Source organism: Fundulus heteroclitus, unplaced genomic scaffold (genome assembly GCF_011125445.2).
Source record: "Fundulus heteroclitus isolate FHET01 unplaced genomic scaffold, MU-UCD_Fhet_4.1 scaffold_542, whole genome shotgun sequence".
In the NCBI taxonomy this organism is placed as follows: domain Eukaryota; kingdom Metazoa; phylum Chordata; class Actinopteri; order Cyprinodontiformes; family Fundulidae; genus Fundulus; species Fundulus heteroclitus.
Window position 1 is genome coordinate 19,603 of NW_023396970.1, and position 18,593 is coordinate 38,195.

General features: G+C 40.4%; 1 protein-coding gene across 2 annotated transcripts in view; it reads right to left on the reverse strand.

Moving 5' to 3' along the window:
- plekhm3 (pleckstrin homology domain containing, family M, member 3) overlaps nt 1-18,593 on the reverse strand; it is a 48,160-nt gene that overhangs the window by 4,954 nt on the left and 24,613 nt on the right. For both annotated transcript variants that reach the window (XM_036132800.1, XM_036132801.1), the window contains exons 6-7: nt 13,972-14,035; nt 1,161-1,318 (exon numbers count right to left, since the gene is read on the reverse strand). In XM_036132800.1, the coding sequence (XP_035988693.1) occupies nt 1,161-1,318; nt 13,972-14,035 (222 nt within the window). The remainder of the gene's footprint in view (nt 1-1,160; nt 1,319-13,971; nt 14,036-18,593) is intronic.

Here is an 18,593-nt window from a genome sequence, read left to right on the forward strand (position 1 = left end):
AACCGGCAACTCACCAATTGCAAGGCAACTCTCTTACCTCTGTGCCACCTAAAGTAAAAGTACTTTAATGAAATAAACAGAGTTATTGAAATTAACACCAGATGAGGTTTTTAGATCAAGAAAAAAAAAGTTAATCTCGAACCTCCCACAACAATCCACACAAGTAGTACTTTCTCCCACTTTCTCCAGTTTTAGTGAAATGTTTGCTGCCACCAACGCACTTCACTATATAGGATGTTTGAGCTGAAGAGTTTTGCATGCAGGCCAAAAGGTTTAATCAATTGTTTTCAGGGTAAACCTGAGGATTCAGGGGTTTAATAAACCCTTTTATGCCATTTCTGCCTTTAGTGTTAGAATGTCAAAACCAGCCAACAAAACAGCCTCTGAGTTACAGAGGATGATACTGAGTCACAGTATAAGTTTTGTCTGAAACCAGATCATCTTTGTTGGATACAACGATAACATTGTTATCTGATGGGAGGTACATCAGATAACAATGTCAAAACTACATATGAACTACAAATATGGCTTCCAATTTAAAAAACGACTGAAGGAGAAATGTGCGCATGGAGTTGCTGCTGGGTTCTCCGCCGTCTGAGTCTCCAGGGGCTGCAGACCCGGCTGGTATCAGTTCACACTTTAACACTCAGCCCAACAGCTGGGAGGTGCCTGTGAGTGTGTGGGTTCCACGCCACGGCTCAGCGTCTTTCAGGAATCGCTCCTGTTACCCTCTTATCTCGCTGCTGTCTGTCTCCCTGACTCTCGGTGAAGAAGACGAGGCTCTGGACTGTGTCGAGGAAAATCCCCTGTCCCTGTGACTCAGCTGGTGTTACAGAAAAAGAGCAGGGCAAAAAGCTCCACGTTATCACCTCGACTCAATACTGCAAGTCACCCGGTCGCTTAACTCGTCGGAAACGTCCCGTTTCTTCATTACAGTGGAGCAGGAGGTCTACGGCGATAAACAATCAGCGATCTCGGCTCCCTTATTTTAGCTCCCAGTAATGGTGCACGCTAAATGAAACTGTTTATGTGGGATCTATCAGAACTGCCTGTATCTCCTCTAAATCAAGTCTTATCAGATTAAAGAAAGCTTGAATCGGGTCTTTAACCGACTCCTCCCGGTGAGGTGAGGTTATTAGAGCGAGCGTGCGGACGTGTACCTCCGGGTGACGTTCTCCTGAAAGGGGTAGATGACCTGTCCGTTTTGGCACAGCTCGCAGATGAAGCCCTTCTCTCGACACAGGCTGCAGCTGAAGACGTGCGAGCTGGCAAACTTGATCACCTTGGAGAGAAAGGGCGCCAGCTTCCCGTCAATCACCTGGAGGAGGAAGGAGGGAGAACAGAAGAGATGGGTAAAGACGAGGCTGAGGCGGATCTGCGGTGCTGATAAAAATGTTTAAAGTCACCATGTGGGGCCTCCTGATCATACATCAACTCAGTATATCATCATGACAACAGCTCTGGGCTTGACATCAACAAGCTAGGTTTGAGAACACCCTTTGAAGAACAACAGCAGAGAGAACAATGCAGTGATGCGGTGCTTTCTTCATAAAATCTATGATTGCTCTTGTACAACGAGGCAGACAAAACATTCAGATAAGAAGCCGGTGAAAAGATCTGGAAAAGATTTTTAAAAAAAAGATTTGCAGTGCCTATAGATCATACTCTACATGACCCACCAGAGAGCAGGTTTGGATTTTAAAAAAAGGTTTTGCGCTGAAAACTAGAACCAGTCAATTATCCGCTCCACCAGCATATTTAGAGGCAGCGCATCATCACCAGTCATCGACCTACAAGTTGCGCCAAAACCCACAAATTAATCTGACCAAAACAAAAATTATGCTATTTGGGAAGTACAGATCAAATATAGAAATGAAAATACATTTATATAGGGTAAACATTGAAAGAGTATATGATTACAAATTTCTTGGGATCATTATTGATGATAAAATAAACTTGAAACCTCAAATTAGATATGTAATGAGGTCAAAAAGTCTGTTTATATTGAATAAAGCCAAACATGCCCTGAAGGAAACAGCTCTCCACAGTCTTTACTGTTTCCTAGCTTTACCTCATATGAGTTACAGCACAGAATTATGGGCTAATAACTACATAAATACACTAAAATATTGAATAATATTGCAAAAACGAGCCATAAGGATAACCAGTAAGGTTGGTTATTTGGATCACACAAACACACCATTCAAAAAAATCTTAATTGTAAAAAACTTGCTGATATAGTGGAATTACAAACAGGTGTTGTTATGTTCAAAGCAAAAAAACATTGTAACCAGAAAATATTAAAAGTTTTTTTTTTTTTAAATAAAGGACTTTATAACTTAAGGAACAAATGGGAATATAAAACACTTAAATACAGAACCACAAAAAGGAGCTTCTGTGCATCAACACGTGAGGCGAAGCTATGGAACCGGTTTAAGCGGGGAGATAAAGCAATGTCCAAACATAAAACAGTTTAACATGTTATTTAAGATGATGGTCATGACTGCATATGAATATAAGAAATAATTACTGAGGTCTTACTAATATTATGGTCATTGCTATACCCTTTGAAGTCTTGGTTATTTTGTGTTACGGCACATTGACACAAATAAATAAATAGTGTTGATTCTTGTTTATAAAGGCATGTAAATAGGAAAGAATTTCATTATTTATAGCAATAGAAACTAGTTGTTAGGAAAGAATGTTAAAACCAACAGTGTTAGGAATTGATTGAATTATGTTGCTTCTGGAAAAGGGGGGAGGGTTTAATAATAACTTTATATCCATTTCTTTTCTTCTCGTCTTTATTTATAAATGTTTTCTTTTACTATACTACATTCAATAACCTCAAACCAAACCAAATAGTAACTTAAAACAAACTGTACACAAAGACAGAAAAGCAGCAGAAGAATAGTGCTTAAACGAGCGGGACCAAAACAAATCGAAGACATTTAATGCAAGTCGAACTAGTTTCCTATTGGAGACACTAACTGATAAAATCAGGCTTATTCATAATACTGAAATAAAGCTGTGGGGAAAGTATACAGAGAACCAAGTAAACAACAAGAAACTGTTGTTGGGTTGGATGAAGGAGAAAAAACACGAGGAAAGGAAGCAGAAGGACAAATAAGGGAGAGACCGTCTTATTTGTGGGACCGTCTTTTAACAGCAACGCTCGGTGAGCTCCTGGGTGGGGTGGGAGTTTGGCTGAGCCTGAGTAGGGAGCAGAAAAACTCATCATGTTTCCAAAGCTTCATCCCGTCGGGTGAGTGAGGCAGATAGACCCGTGAGCATAATGAGACCTGCATATGTCCAAAAGAGATGGAGAAAGTAGCAGAAAAACAGAGGAGAAACTAGGAGAGTGGCAGAGGTATAATAAACAAGAGATCTTGAGAGAGAAGCGAGAGCCTGTATTCAGATACAAGTGGTTCCACCTGGCAGAGCTCTGGACCTCCCAATTATAACCTCCTTCATGCTGTTTTTCAGAGGACAAGAGGAGGACTTGAGGCAGGGAGTGGAGGAAGAAACCACACACGCACGCAGATGAAACACAAAACATGGAGACGTGCTCATCCCGCTCGCTCTGCGTCAGAGAAAACTGCAGGGAGACTGACCGGTGTCGCGCTTATAGGTCCTCCCTGATCATTTCTGAAATATAAACGAAGCACTTTTTCAGATTTCATACTTCTGTTTTTCCAAGCCATTCAAAGTGCCTTGGAGCTATAAATGAGTTATAGACGAGCTATACATGAGCTATAAATCATGACTCCTGGAGGACATACAGCTCAATCAGACTTATGTGCATTCAGGAAATGAATCAGAACTGAATGAAGTTCTGACAGATACTGAGGGAGGCAGAGAGACACATGTGTCCCCCCTCCACCCACAGCAAACCAAACCAAAGTAAAGCAGGCCTGGCTCAGTCCGGTCCAGCCCAGTCCCACATGACGAATGGCTCCGCTGATGGAGGCTGACAGGCTCAGTAATTAAGGCCCCCTATAATTGGACTGGGCAGAGTCAAGCGAAAGGCAGCAGCGCTCTGGTGGCTGGCTGGCTCTCTGAGGAGAGGAGGAGGAAGGCGCGCAGAGGTGGCCGGCCTGATGGAGTGTGATGGAAGCAAATACGCGAAAGAGGGGAAAAAGGTGCTCCGCGGAAAACAAGTAAATCAAACCCCGGCCTTCTTTCATGGGGATAAAGCCGGGATGTAAGTCTTTTCCAGCTTGTTTTTTATCGGAACTAGTTCGCCGAGTTCAAAATTGGTTTCCGTTTTCCCTAAACGCCCGTACGTCTGCCGTTACTGCTGCTGTAAACAATCCCTGACCGTTTTATTAGCCACTGGCCAGCGTGATCACGCCGGGATAATAATTCAGGCTATGAAATTTAATATGAACATGTCAAAAAATGTAGCCCCCCCCCAGAGCCGACAGTAAACCTGGCAGCGCTCGAGTTGCTACTCAGAGTCAAGCAGACGGTGGATTCTCAGATTTGGGTCCTCAGCAGGCTCCCAAGTCCAGAATAACCAGCAGATACAGATTTTAGCTGAATCTTAGCAATAATAATAATAATAATAGCAATAGCAATAATATAAGAAGATCATTCACTTCACTGTGTGGTACCAGGGTCTTTAATACCATCCAGCCGGGACCTCTGAGGGAGAAGCTGCAACAGCGGAAAATGACCAACCTGGGAAAACCAAGGAGGAGGTGGATTTCCATGGGCCCAGACCCAAACACTGACACCGATGCACATCCAGAGAACTGACATTGACATAATGGACTCTTATAAGTACCTGGGTGTTCACCTGAACAATAAACCGGGCCGGAGTCACAGCACTGATGCTCTTTAGAGGAAGGATCAGACTTTACCTGCTGAGGAAACTGCTGCTACTACTACTTTATTTAGAAAGCACTTTAAAACAACAGCAGCTGCGACAAAGTGCTGTACAGACAATAAACATTTAAAATGAAAAAAAAGAAAAAAGATTAGGATTAGATTAAGGAATAAGAGCAAAAATCTCAACCTGTGTCAAAAGCCAAGGAATGAAAATGTGTCTTAAGTCGAGTTTTAAAAGCGGACAATAAAGGGACACTTCTATGTACTGAATGGCAAAGCGTTCCATTAATTAGGAGCAGCAACACTAAAAGCTCTGTCTCCTCTGAGCTTAAGTTTAGATCTCAGTACCTCCAGGAGCAGCTGGTCAGCTGATCTGAGGCAAGGAGCAGGAGAATATGGGTGAAGCAGCTCAGAGAGGTAAGATGGGGCAAGACCATGTAAACTTTTGAAAGCAAATAAGAGAATTGTGGAATGAACTCTAAAATGCACAGGGAGCCAGTGGAGGGAAGCCAGGATGCTCTCTTGAGCCAGTGCAGGAGGTGGGAGACAGAAGGACACTGGCAAAGTAATATAACTTCTGGACAGTGTCTTCTACCCCTAAGCTGTTGCAGAGGTGGAGCGCTCCTTCTGTAAAGACTTTGACATCCAAGGTGAACTAAGGAGCGTTATCGCAGATCCTTCCTCCCAGCTTGTGTTAAGACTTTATAACCATCACTGCTCCCAACAAACTCCATTTATTTACATTCCTGCTGTCATTTGCACAGTTTAGGATTTTTTGGTAGATATTTTGTTGTCGTTTTTATTAACAATTATATATGCACATTTTGTGCACTTTTGGGTCACTCTGCTAAATTGTACTTTTAATTTAATTTTGTTTCACTATAGTTTGCTGTTTTTAAGTGTACAGTATTTTTTAAGTGTACAGTATTTTTTCTTTTGCTGTGGACTTTTTCCCCTGACTTGCTTCTAATTCCCCCTGTGTGGGCCAATAAAGGATTATTCTATACTAAACTTTGATTCATTCAGAAACGTAAAACAGAATAGCTGCACTGCACTTCCTTTGTCCTTCCTGTTATTTCCTGAAAGTCTTGCTCTCGCCGCACAACTTATAAAGCATAATGCATGATTTTTAAAGAATAAATCAGACACTTCTTGATATTTGTTGAAGGTTGGTCCTGAGAGAGCTAAATGAACAGTCTATTAGCGCATCTCATAAACAATCAGATTCAAGCTTAAGACCAAAGATTTAGTCAGCAATGGCAGATAATCGCAAGGTGTAAACCTGGCTATACTTGTCCAAGGGAATAAATAGTAAAGTCAAATAAATCTTTAATTGCGATTAGCCTGTAGTTTAGACAGTGATGTCTTATTCTTAGAGTTTTCAAGCTATATAGAGATCTGGGATGCGTGGCTTGACAGTATGCTTCAGCCTCTAATGTCCTCTCTGGACTACTCAAAGTAACTTGTTGATGTCTCATTTTGCACTGACCACTGTTTGTGAGAGTCTGACTGTATTTTTCTACAGGATAAGCGTAGCAGGAAATATTTGCCTCGTGAAGTGTCTGAAGTGAAGAACAGCAGCGACAAGTAGAGTCATGTTCAGTTTAAATAGCATGTAATGTAAATATTTCATTACGCACTCTCTTATGGGCTAAACTAAACATGCAGCAGAGAGCCGGTTCCTGTAGTTACTGCAGGGACTGCTTTAATATAAGTCCTTATTGAGTTAAGTTAAGAAGGATGATTCTCAGCCATACAGGTCATGTCATGGCCTCAGAGAGCTGAGGACAAACAGATTAGCTGATCATTTGTCCATTCTCTTCTTATACCTTTAAAGTTTTGCTCCTTTTGTCCCTAACCTTTTGTTAGGTGTAAACTGGAGTTTTCTTACACCACTTATTTCAAACAGTTCAAGTTCAGAGTTATTTTGGTTTGACCAGAGATCATAATCTGTTTGATTTCATGAGTCAGCTGGCAGAGACGTGGAAATTATTCAAAATAAATGGAAACATCAAAGATTTGATTATTTTTATAACTATCTTGAGATTTTATGGACGGCCAGCAATCCTACCTTTTAGCACACCTGGATGAGGCTTGTGAAGAAGGCTTTCATCATGACAGAAATGACCTGAGATGATGTTAAATCCTGCAGAGGCTATTCCTTGGTTTATTTAGTCCAAGTTCAATGTTTATGACGCTGAAGCTGAAGTATATAACAGTTCTCTCCAAAACCTTGAATTAGGCCCCTGCCTCCAGCCAGTGGTGCATCTTACTTGTTTTGAAACGCCTTCTCCTCAGAAACAGGAAAATTAGATTTGAAAAATGTAGAAACGTAGTTTCCTTAGAAGCTTTTGATGCTGAATTTTGAATTCAATTGCATTTCAATTAAATTCAATTGTATTTATACAGTGCCAATTCATGAAACATGTCATCCCAAGGCACTTTCCAAAGTCAAATTCAATCAGATTATACAGATTGGTCAAAAATTGTCCTATCTAAGGAAACCCAGCAGATTGCATCAAGTCTTGACAAGCAGCATTTACTCCTGGAGAAGTGCAGAGTCACAGGGAGAGTCGTCTGCATTGTACATGGCTTTGCTGCAATCCCTAATACTGAGCAAGCATGAAGCGACAGTGGAAAGGAAAACTCCCCATTAGCGGGAAGAAAAAACCTCCAGCAGAACCAGGCTCAGTATGAACGGTCATCTGCCTCGACCGACTGGGGGTTACAGAAGACAGAGAAGAGACACAACAAGAGAGACAAAAAGCACAGAAGCACACATTGATCCAGTAATCTGTTTTACATTAGATGGTAATAGCGGGTGATCTGTCTTCCCTGGATGATACAGCTAACTGAACGTCAGACCAGGTGTACCTACTATGAAGAAAGAAAGAGAGAGAACAGAAAGTTAAAAACTGAAATGACAACAAGCAATGCAAATTGGAGGAGAACTCAGCAGAGTGAGAAATATAGGCCCTGATGTCCTCCAGCAGCCTAAGCCTATAGCCGCATAACTATAGAGATAGCTCAGGGTAACATAAGCCACTCTAGCTAGAATCAGAGTCAGAAGAAAGCCAGAGAGTGATAGACTTGCACAGGCTAAGAGACACACAGAACTAAAAAGAGAGGACAAAAGAAATCAAAGTCAAAACCAAACCCGTTGTTTAAGATTTGGTTGAGTAACTGTTTGTGTTTTTTGAAGTTCCAGCAATCTTTGTTTTGTTTTACATCTGTGCAGCTGCGGTAGAGGCCAGTGCATCCAACGACTTTACTGTAAGGTATTGTTTACCGTTTGGCTCCAAGTGAGGAACCCATCGAGACATTCAGAGGCCAGTACCAGGAGAGGAACTGCTAGCCAGCCTGAGGGGGACCCTCCCAGCTGAGCAACAACGGCGTGTTGTAAGAGAGGGAAGTTTGGAAACTGCCCCAACGGATGCAGATGGATTCTTCTGCTCGCCAAGACTTGTCTATAGATTTAGGACAGGTGTTTAGGACTTCAAATGATGTGGATTATTTACGTTTAAGAAAAAGACACTGAAATAATTTTGGATAAAAGTAGATCTTAAATCAGGCTATGATAAAACAAACATTCATTCTCAGTTCCTTTCCTGATTTAAATTTAAGTAGTGATTCTGTAAGTGTTTGGGTCCAATATAATCAATTTTATTCAAGGATCTGTCGTTGACTCTAAAACTAAACATTGTAGAACATAAAAAATATATATAATATTCTTTGTAATATGCAATAGGATGGATTACTGCATAATTTTTTTTTAGCTTCAGACTGATTATTGACTGTGACTGAGAAGAAATATATTTTAATAATGTGACTGATGCACATCTTAATTATATAAATATAATTAAGTGGAATAAATTAAAAACAATTCCTACAATCATCATAATTCATGAAAATTCTTTACTACATTAAAAAAATAAACTGGTGCTTCGGTTTATCTACAGAACGCTTAGCTTATGGGTTCAAATTGGAAGGCGTAAGGGACAAAAAGGCAACATGTGGGTATGAAATAGGGTTAGAATTGGCACAAAGGGGAACTGACCCAGAGCTGCATCCGCTTATTAAAAACGTTTCACCTCAAATAAGAAAGTCTGATCCTAAGAAAAAGCATGTTTAATTAATGTAAATAGAACTTTGACCTTTTGTGTTTAGTTCATGTGCTTAGAACTAATTTACTCAAAGGGCAGTACAACAAAAGCCCATAACCTGCTAAAATCAATGTTTAGACAGAAAGCAACACATTAATTGAAGTCACCTGATTTCACGTGTAGAAGCTCTGTACCTGAATTCACATCTTTTACCCATTTACCCTTCTAAAAAAAAACAACACAATAACTCTAATAACAAACACCCACTTTTCAGCTCTTCTCTTTCCATTCCTTCTCCTGCAGACTCCTCCCCCTCCAGTTCAAACTCTTTCTCTGCTGCACGCAGAGTCTTTGTGCTCCAAAACCTCCTAATCCCCCATTACTGCTGTTTAACAGCCGTTAGCGTGCCCTCCTCGCCGCCTCACACACACACCCTCGCACACACACACACACACACGCTGCATTTCCTTTGAGAAGCTGGACAGCCAGCTGGGATAACGAGGCTGGGAAGAACCGGGGTGAACTGTGTTTGGATAACACGCTCCCCTCCATTAAAGGGAAAATACACAAAACCTGATGGATGTTGTTTATGTGTAATGTCTATGTGTAATCTATGTCCCTCGTTTTAACCTGGGAGTTTCTAAAACCAGCCAAACTTCACTAAAAATACAAAGGTTTCACAACATGACAGCATGGTATACTATTTTTTAAAGCAATACATATATATATAAGTGCTGCTATTTAACAAATTCTTCCAAAGAAGACTCCTCTAAAACCATCTAAGGTAGTGTGTTATAGTATTTAAAAAATTATGTTTAGTTCCAAAGGAGCTCTCAGGACTCACTGTGAGACAGGTTGGCGGAAGTATGATGATCTGGGTTTGCCTCGCTTGAGATTGAAATGCTTTTTTTTTTTGTTGGAGAACTACATTATGAATGGTCCAAGATGCCAGCCAGTTTTAACACACGGTTTTAGGTGTCTGCTAAAAAGCTGGAGATGAGGAGAGGCCTCATGTTTCAGCATCACAGCGAGTCCAATTGATCTGAATTAACGACACCAGGCTTTACCCGACCAAAATGAAAAGCTTTGGAAAGGGCCAAGCCAGAGTCCAGAACTAAATCTCACCGGGGGTACCTGAAGAGGATTGTGTGTTCTGACAATTGGACAGATTTTGAGATCTCTGCAAGTCAGAGTGGATACTTTAAGATAGACTCCTACTTAGAAAGCCTGAATGCTGTTTTTGAAACATATGGTTTTCTAACTTTGAATCTATTCAACTGCTGCTGTAGCTATTTTTGACAAAGGTATAAACACATCACGCCTTGACTGGACAGCTTGCTGTGAAATGTGCCAAGGCAGAATTGGACTTTAGCCTGAGGCGGTGATGCTTGAGAACAGAACAACACTGATAAGGTCTAAGCCCGTTTAAGCCTTCAAAACAGGTGAAGGCCGACAAACATTTTAGGTGTGCGGGATATCGCCGAGCAGTGTGGCGATTTATGAATGACCTGAAGTAACCTACAGAGGTCCTCTCCTTAGGAAGGAACGTTTTTGTGAAACAGACCACAGATTCCTCACCCCCTCTCCAATAACTTATTTAACTGCTACCAGCTTACAAATTGTCCCACAGCACCCAGAGCAGAAGCCCTGGACTGCTGCAGCATTCAGCTTCGTGGTGCTGAAATATGTCCGTCCCTATTCAGGTATTTTTCACACTAATTTCTAAAAGGAGTTCCAAAACACAACATTGTTTTGTTGTGTGCTGTTACTTGACCATTAATGATGTTATACTTAGGCTTTTCTTGACATGACCGTAAAATGTCAGACACCTGATACTTACTTTTCCATCAATGTTTGTTCCTTAGAATATTACTTTGTGTTTTATATATTTATATATATATATATATATATATATATATATATATATATATTGTGGGGGGGGGGGGGACCCTCCACACCTAACGTTTACTTAAGAGGCCTCTGTGTGTCTGGTCAAGTGTGAGTGGAGAGGCATGCCAGGCATACAGGGAATGCCAGGGTGTCACTGTGGGAAGAGAGCTGCATGCATACACACAAACATTTTCATTCTGCCTTAGTCCTCGCACAAAACCACAGAAACCGCCCCTGAAGCCAGCTGAGGAATGGCGTAGAGTATCCTTAGACAAACACATATGGCTTCTAGAAAATGAACTGGCCCCTAATGGGGGGGGGGGGGGCTGTTTGTCAGGAGGAGGTGAAAAGACTAATGTGGTCCAAGCTTTAGCCGGAGAAGCTCAGCCTTCGCTGACCTCTGAGCTTGAACAAAAAAAGCCACGTTGATTAAGTGCGTCATTTTATTCAGGAGGAGAATCAAAAGAAACAAGCTTGTTAATATGGAAAACCAATTAAGAGGTAGAGTGCTCGAGAATCTCTGACAGAGAGAGGGAGGTGGGTGGGGGGGTAGAGGAGAGGGCAGACTATCAAAGACTCTTGTTGTTGGAATTAGTAGCAAATGTCTGCTTTGGGGGGTTTCTGAGTGAGTTGTTCGAGTTTTAGCAGGGAAGCACACATGTGTGGCGAGCGTGCGTGAGGCTGAGGGGATGTTGGGAAGAATGGAGGGATGTCACGCTTTGTTTTTCTGCCTGTTGATTCTGAATGTGACCAATTAGTGAAGCAGAGAGACACAGAGTGTGGGAGTGGAGGAGGAGGGGGTCCAATCTCTTTCACCGTGAGAGTCTGAGGCCGAGCTCTGAGTCAGAGCGGGATGAAAGAAGAGGAAAAAAAAAATGGGGGCAAGCTACAACATAATGAACAAAATGACAAACAAAAGGACTTTTCAGTCACTTCTGGTTGCTTTCCTCAGACCCCCAACTCAGTTTGACGGCTGGACGCTGAGCTACAGAGAGGCCGGGGCGTGTTTTCCTTTTCTTCATTTTTGCTACAAAAATGTGAGTCTTTCACGTGAAACTGAAAACAATGACATATTTCAAAATAAATTTGGGTTAATAAAAAAAAAAAAATAAGAATAAGAGACCCGTCAGCTGAGAAAAACCAGCATAAGACAACATATCCTGAGATGTTTAAAATGTGAAAGACAAGTTTTCAGAAACTTGGATATAAATTCTTTCAACAGCCCATTTCTAAATAAGGATTTGTTTTGTTGCTTTTTTTGACGGTTCTTTTCATTGTGGTCTTGTGCCACTGCATTAAAATTAACATTTGATTGCCTGTCCCATTCTCCTAGCACTGCATATTATCAAATAAATATCTAATTGCGATACTATTGCAGAAAATGTTGATGACATTACCAATTATATGTATTGTTTTAGACCATTTTCTTTGTTAATCAAACAATAACCTCACCTTTCTCCACGTACTTCAGTACCTCAGCTATTAAAAGCACAAGTCAGGTGTGGGCATTAAAGCTGCAGTAGGTAACTTGTCTGAACATATTTTTTTTTACATATTTGTTAAAAGTGTCACTATGTCCTGACAGTAAAATATCAAACAGATAATCTGTAAGAAAAAAATAAATAAAATAAATAGAAATACGACGCTCCCCGTCAGAAACGACCAACCAGAGCCAGGGGGAATGTCTGGTTGTGATTGGTTGTTAGCATTGTCAATCACGCTCCAGCAGATATGAGTTGCTCACACCCCTCCTTTGCACAGCGCTACCTTAATTCAAGCTCAACATTGCCGGAGGGCTGCAGCTGTGTGTAGAAACGGTGGAGAAACAAAACTGCCATTTTCTGAAGTGGCACCAGCTCAGAAAACAAAGACAGGTAAATATCTGCGCTGTGGGGGTGAAGCTGTGGAGGAAAGGCTGCAGCGCAGCAGAGAGCGCGGGGGGAGGGACCTGTGAGGTGTGCTTGTTGAAATTGTCAGGCTAAGTCCACATTTTTCTGAAATCTCTTTACTGCAGCTTTAAGAGACGCCAGTCTAAATGGCCTTATACGTTGAAAATATATATAGAATGAATGCATAACATCAGAAATATAGTATCACACTAAATAATGTGTTAATAACGCATTATGGACCTCTATGTTTATTTTTTGCTTTTGAAAAACCCATCAAATATAAAAATATTTAATATAATTAAATATGATCCATTGTTTGAAAGCTGGGTTTAAATAAACCAAGATAGAATGGTGAAATTATAACAAATAATGATCATTAACAAGTGATCCAAACAGAGAAGTTGGATAAAATGGATTTATGGAGGTGCCTCCAATTATCTCGATATTTTTAGGCTGAATGCGGATACATGATATATATCTCAATGTTTTTTCGTTTCATAAACTAATTGCAACAAGGCATCTCTGACTCAAAACCTTAGCCCAAATATCTCACAGGCTCATCTTTTAGCAAACAGCTGTAGATAAAAATGAGAAACAGCTGAAAAATAACCTACTGTTATACAGAAAATTATATCTATAACGTAACATAGACCATCACGATATAAATGACAGTTTCATCTTATATCTGTTTAAAAAAAATCTTGATATATTGCCAAGCAGTATGACAATTATCAATTAAAAACTGGATTGTTTTTCTGTTTCTGTAAACACATCCACATGATAAGGATTCAGGCAACGTCCTAGGGCTTCCCCATACATACAGATTTGGTTTTTCCTGCCAACGAAGACTAGGATGTTTTTGAACCCACTCTGAAACCCATTCTCAAATCATGCCGTTGTCTGAGAAACGAAACAAATCTTTTCAGTTTCAACCAGTTTTCGTGTGCGCAGGGCCCCAAATGTTGGGAAATTAAATGCCTATAGAGTCATCATTAGGAATTTCTTAAAATTGTTTACAGGCGTAGTAATCTCAGTCTATTTAAACCTCTGGTTTTGTAGAAAGTAATAAATAGACTAAAATGTTTTCTCTTTTAATATTCCGCCATGTAGCTAATAAAAACTATTTAGGTAATGATAACAGATCTTATATAAATAGGTTTAGTCTGATTTAGTCAGCGGAAAAAAAGTCTTTAAAAAAATGATCTGGTTTCATCTATATATGACTCCCATGTATGTTTGAGTGTGTATATGTGTACCTGCTGCAGGTCAGCCAGAGAGTACAGGTGAATGTGCTGTAGAAGGTATTCCCTGGGAAAAATCCTGTTGGAGAGACAAAAACATTTACTGCATCACTTTCCCCTGATCAGATTGTCTGTTTAACATGAAGTCATGGTAGGACGACGACGCACTGTAATCCTTGATCTCCCATCCAATAAACAGAAGACTGATCCAGTACAGTGACAAAGAAGCACAACCTGTTAGGTGGAATAAAAACGATACATGGCTTTAGATTATTTTAGCATGCATAAATCTGGACGGTATGGCATGAATTTGTGTTCAGCCTCCTTTACTCAGATACCAATTGGTGCAACCAATTCCCTTCAAAAGTCACCTACTTAGTATAGCATTAATCTGTGTTAAATTTGGTATAAATGTACAACCCTGTGAAGAACTCCGCAGTTTACGTAAGAGAACAAACAGCATCAAGAAGACCAAGAAACAGAGCAAACAGGTCAGGGTTAGGTTATCAACCACTATTTCAAACCCTGAACATCTCAGAGCAACGTTCAATCCATTATCTGAACATGAAAAGAGCGCGGCACAGCGAACCTCCCGAGGCATGACCGTCCACCTAAACTGACTAACCTGGCAAGTAGAGCATTAACCAGAGAAACAACCAAGAGGCTCTTGGTTGTTTGGGAGGAGCTCAGGTGGGAGAATCTGCTGACAGGAGCACGACAGATTCTACAATTCTGACCTTTATGAAAGAGTGGCAAGAAGAAAGCCATTGTTGAAATAATCTATTAAAAGTCCTGTTTGAAATTAGCATTAAGACATGTAGGGGATGCAGAAAATATGTGGAAGAAACTAACAAGGCTCTAAAAGTTTTGGTTCAAATACAAAATGCAAGGCAACACTGCTCATCATTCTCAGCTAGGCCTGGACGATTTTTCAGTAATCAACTGAACGTGTCATGTAATAGAAAAAAAAAAATCTATCAATAAAAATTTCAATAGAAGACCAGTTTTCCGTCCCTTTGCATTCCAGCCTATCATGTAGGTTAATATTACAGTCATTAAATCCTCCCAACCAATCAGAAACACAGACCCAGGAATGCCCCGCCCCCTTCTTCAAAGAGTTCAGAGAGAACTTTCTTTTTTTCTTTTTAAAAAAAACTTGCAATTTTGGTAAAACATTGGTTGAATAAAGGAATGAGTTTGAATTCAGTGTTTATGAGTTGTTGTTTTTTTTTTTTTTTAAATAGGTCATTAAGCAAGAGCATAAAATGGCCAGGGCTGCACTTAACATATATGTGTAGAATTTGTTGATAATTATCAATATTGATCAATATGATTTCTATTTTATTGATATGCTTTGGAGCTAAATACAAGGCAGGCTGCGAACCTGACCCGTTATCGTCAGCAAAAGACTTCAGACCGGGACGGGGGTGCACACTCAGAACATACACCCAGAGCTACGATGTAACGGTTCATATCGGAGCATATGGTTAGAATGGCCTAGTCAAAGGCCAAGCCTAAATTCAATTCGCCTCTGAACTGTATGTACCCAGAGAGTTTCTGTCCAATCTGAGCTATTTTACAAAAGATAAAGGCGCAACACTTTCTTTTTCGGTATTCAGAAATCCAGTAGAAGAGAGTTTTCAGATTTGTTTTTGTATAAAACTGAAAACCATGTATAGTTTTCCTTCTGCACCTAAAGTACAATTTGGGGTTGTTGTATCACATAAAATCTCAACAAAAGACACAGAAGTTTGTGGTGGTAACGTGACAAAATGTGCAACAGTTAAAAGGTTTATAAATAATGTTGCACTTTTCCACAGCAGAACTACTTTAAGGTCAGAATAAGGTAAGGGTTAGTAAATGGGTAGTTAGTGAGAAAGTCAACCGGTGATACATTTTCTTCATTGCTCACTGATGCCTCCTCTTAGACAACCCAGATAGACGGCACCGCGTTAAACCCCATCTAAAGCTGTGATGAGTGCCGCTAAGGTGCACGGACATGTGTGTACGCATGTGTGATCCAAACACACCATGGTGATGGACGCCATGATAATCTAATGTTTGGCAGGTAACCCACGGTTACCGTATCAGCATTTGTGACAACAAACACACAGACACAAAACCTGAGATTGTTTGTGTGTGTTGATCTTGATTAAAAACACTTGAGTGCTAACACATTACAAGATTAGATTAGAGAGGCCTGGCACAGATTTGTGGATGTAGACAAATGGCAACTACTTAAATATTTGTATTTGTAAAACCTAATAATCCTTAACTCCACATATGACAGCAATACCCTGAAGGACTTTTCCACTGCAGGAGACATGCCTTTTATTAAAACTGTTATCACTCTGGGATTATGATTGTTTACCAAAGGTAGGTCGGACCTCACTAAGTGTGTGAAATGTGTGTTAAATTGTACATGTGTAGGCATGTGTACGTGGGTGGCAAAACAAACTAAGAGACTTCAAACCAATGCAAACTAAACCAGGCTGTAAGACGCATGTTTGCTGTATAATTCAGACTTTATTCTTATTTTCTAAAATAAACAACTCAGGACCCAAACGTAACTTTTATGCAATAGACAGAAAGTAGATCATAATTGTGAAGTGGAGGGACAATGATACATGTCTCTTAAACGATTTGTCTAAACACAATCCGATACGTGTTTTGTGCTTTTCCATCTTTACTCTGAGAACCCGCAAGTAAATCCACTGCAAACTAGTGCATTAAGAAGTTTGCCTTGTCAATAAACAGAGTACACAACGCACGGTTAAGGGATGAAGACGTGCTTCTAAAGGAGGGCTACATGATAACTGAACAGTACACTGAACAATTTTCATGAACGGCACAACTAAAAACCAATCAGGACATGACCGCCAGCTAGAGTCGTAGGTTAGTTGACGGGACGCATTATTTAGAGAAGCAGCCAAGACACCAATGGCAACGTTGTTTTAATGGCAGTCTTATTATTTTTGAAGCGCAGTGATTTCACTGTTTTTGTTGTTGTAAACCGGACCGCTCAAAAACTAAATTAAGATCCAGAGATTAAAACATGTCGTTCAGGATATTTTGATTGACTGCTGTTCCCCATAGGTCTATCCTAGCTCCTGATAAAAGCGTTTTTTTCCTTTGGTCCACCAGCAAACTGGTGCTGGGTCAGCCCGTGCTTTTCAGAGATAGGGTCAAAGTTTGTCACGGTGCAATTACAAACAACTGCTGCTTGGTCTAGCATCATAAGCACAGGGACTGGTTTGGTGGAAAAGGCTGAACTGCTGCACAGGTACTCAAATCCTCTTCCATTATACGCTACAGGCCTCATATAGGTATCTCTAGGTCTTTCCAGATCCCCTGATGTAGACTGATGAGACCAGGAAGGTTTTAGCGCCACAGACCACATCAATTCTGGAGTGTTTGGAAGTGTTCGGCCGCTGGCCGGCATCCACTAATGGGAGAGAAGTAAACACAGAGAGCCATGCTTCTCTGAGTAGCAACATGCGTTATTTAAGAGATGGCAGAATCTGCTAGTAGTTCATGGTCGCCCAAAAATATTTAAAACCTACTTTTGAGAATGTAACGGTATTGCTGCAGATGTTCAGATACAGCGGGGTACTTTTACGTTACTGCATACTCAACTAGTGAAATGTTGTAAAAACCTGTCTATGTGCTACTTAACAGAAATTTCTTCTGTTTTTTAACATCAGATCCCTGTATGCTTCTGATATTGTGATGAGAGTTATGATTAACCCACATATACCTCTTTTCTTTTTGCCCTCATAATCAAAATGCCCCCACCTCTCCCCGTGAACGTAAGAAACTTGGATACCAGTAAGTGTGGGCATCAAAGGTAGTCGCATCCAACCAGCCGAATACATTACTGGCAAACAACGCGAAAACATGGTCATTTAATAGCCTAACAAATTTTGCATCCAAGCAGTCCTTTGCAATTTCAATATTGTACACTTTAATATTGCAGCAGCAAATGTGATTCAATACACTCTGCGGATTGAGTGATATGGCAACATTTAAACAACATTTAAAGACTAACTCGGGTCTGTTCTGCACAAAATCTACAACATTACAAACGGTGGTGCTTAATGGATCACAAATAACCAACAAACACAACATAAGTGTTAATTAAATGCAGTTCTATCACCTTATAGTCTTTAAGAAATGCTGGGTCTGTTCTGATTATACGAGTACCCCAGATCGAGGCAAGACACATCCATCAGAGCACCGATGAGGCTTTCAGCGTGGGACCTCATTCAGATAAACAGTCATTCGCCTCCTCCAATCATCTCGCACAGGAATGTGTCAAGATAAAAGGCAGTATAAACAACTCTAGACCCACACACACACACAGATCTTCCGATGAGATGTAACAGGTTTGTATTGTTCCAAATATTTCAATCCAAGAGACACGGATCATGAACATCTAACCCTTATGTGGTGTTCGGGTCTGTGGGACCCGTTTTTCATTTTTTACTGAACGAAAAATGATACAATCAATTAATTTTTCAAACTCAGATTCACTGGCCTTGGCTCATTTTCTATGAAGAACATATACCAGAAAACAATTTTAATGACTACATGCCGTACACCCCCCCTATACATTTCTATTACATATAAGATGTCCG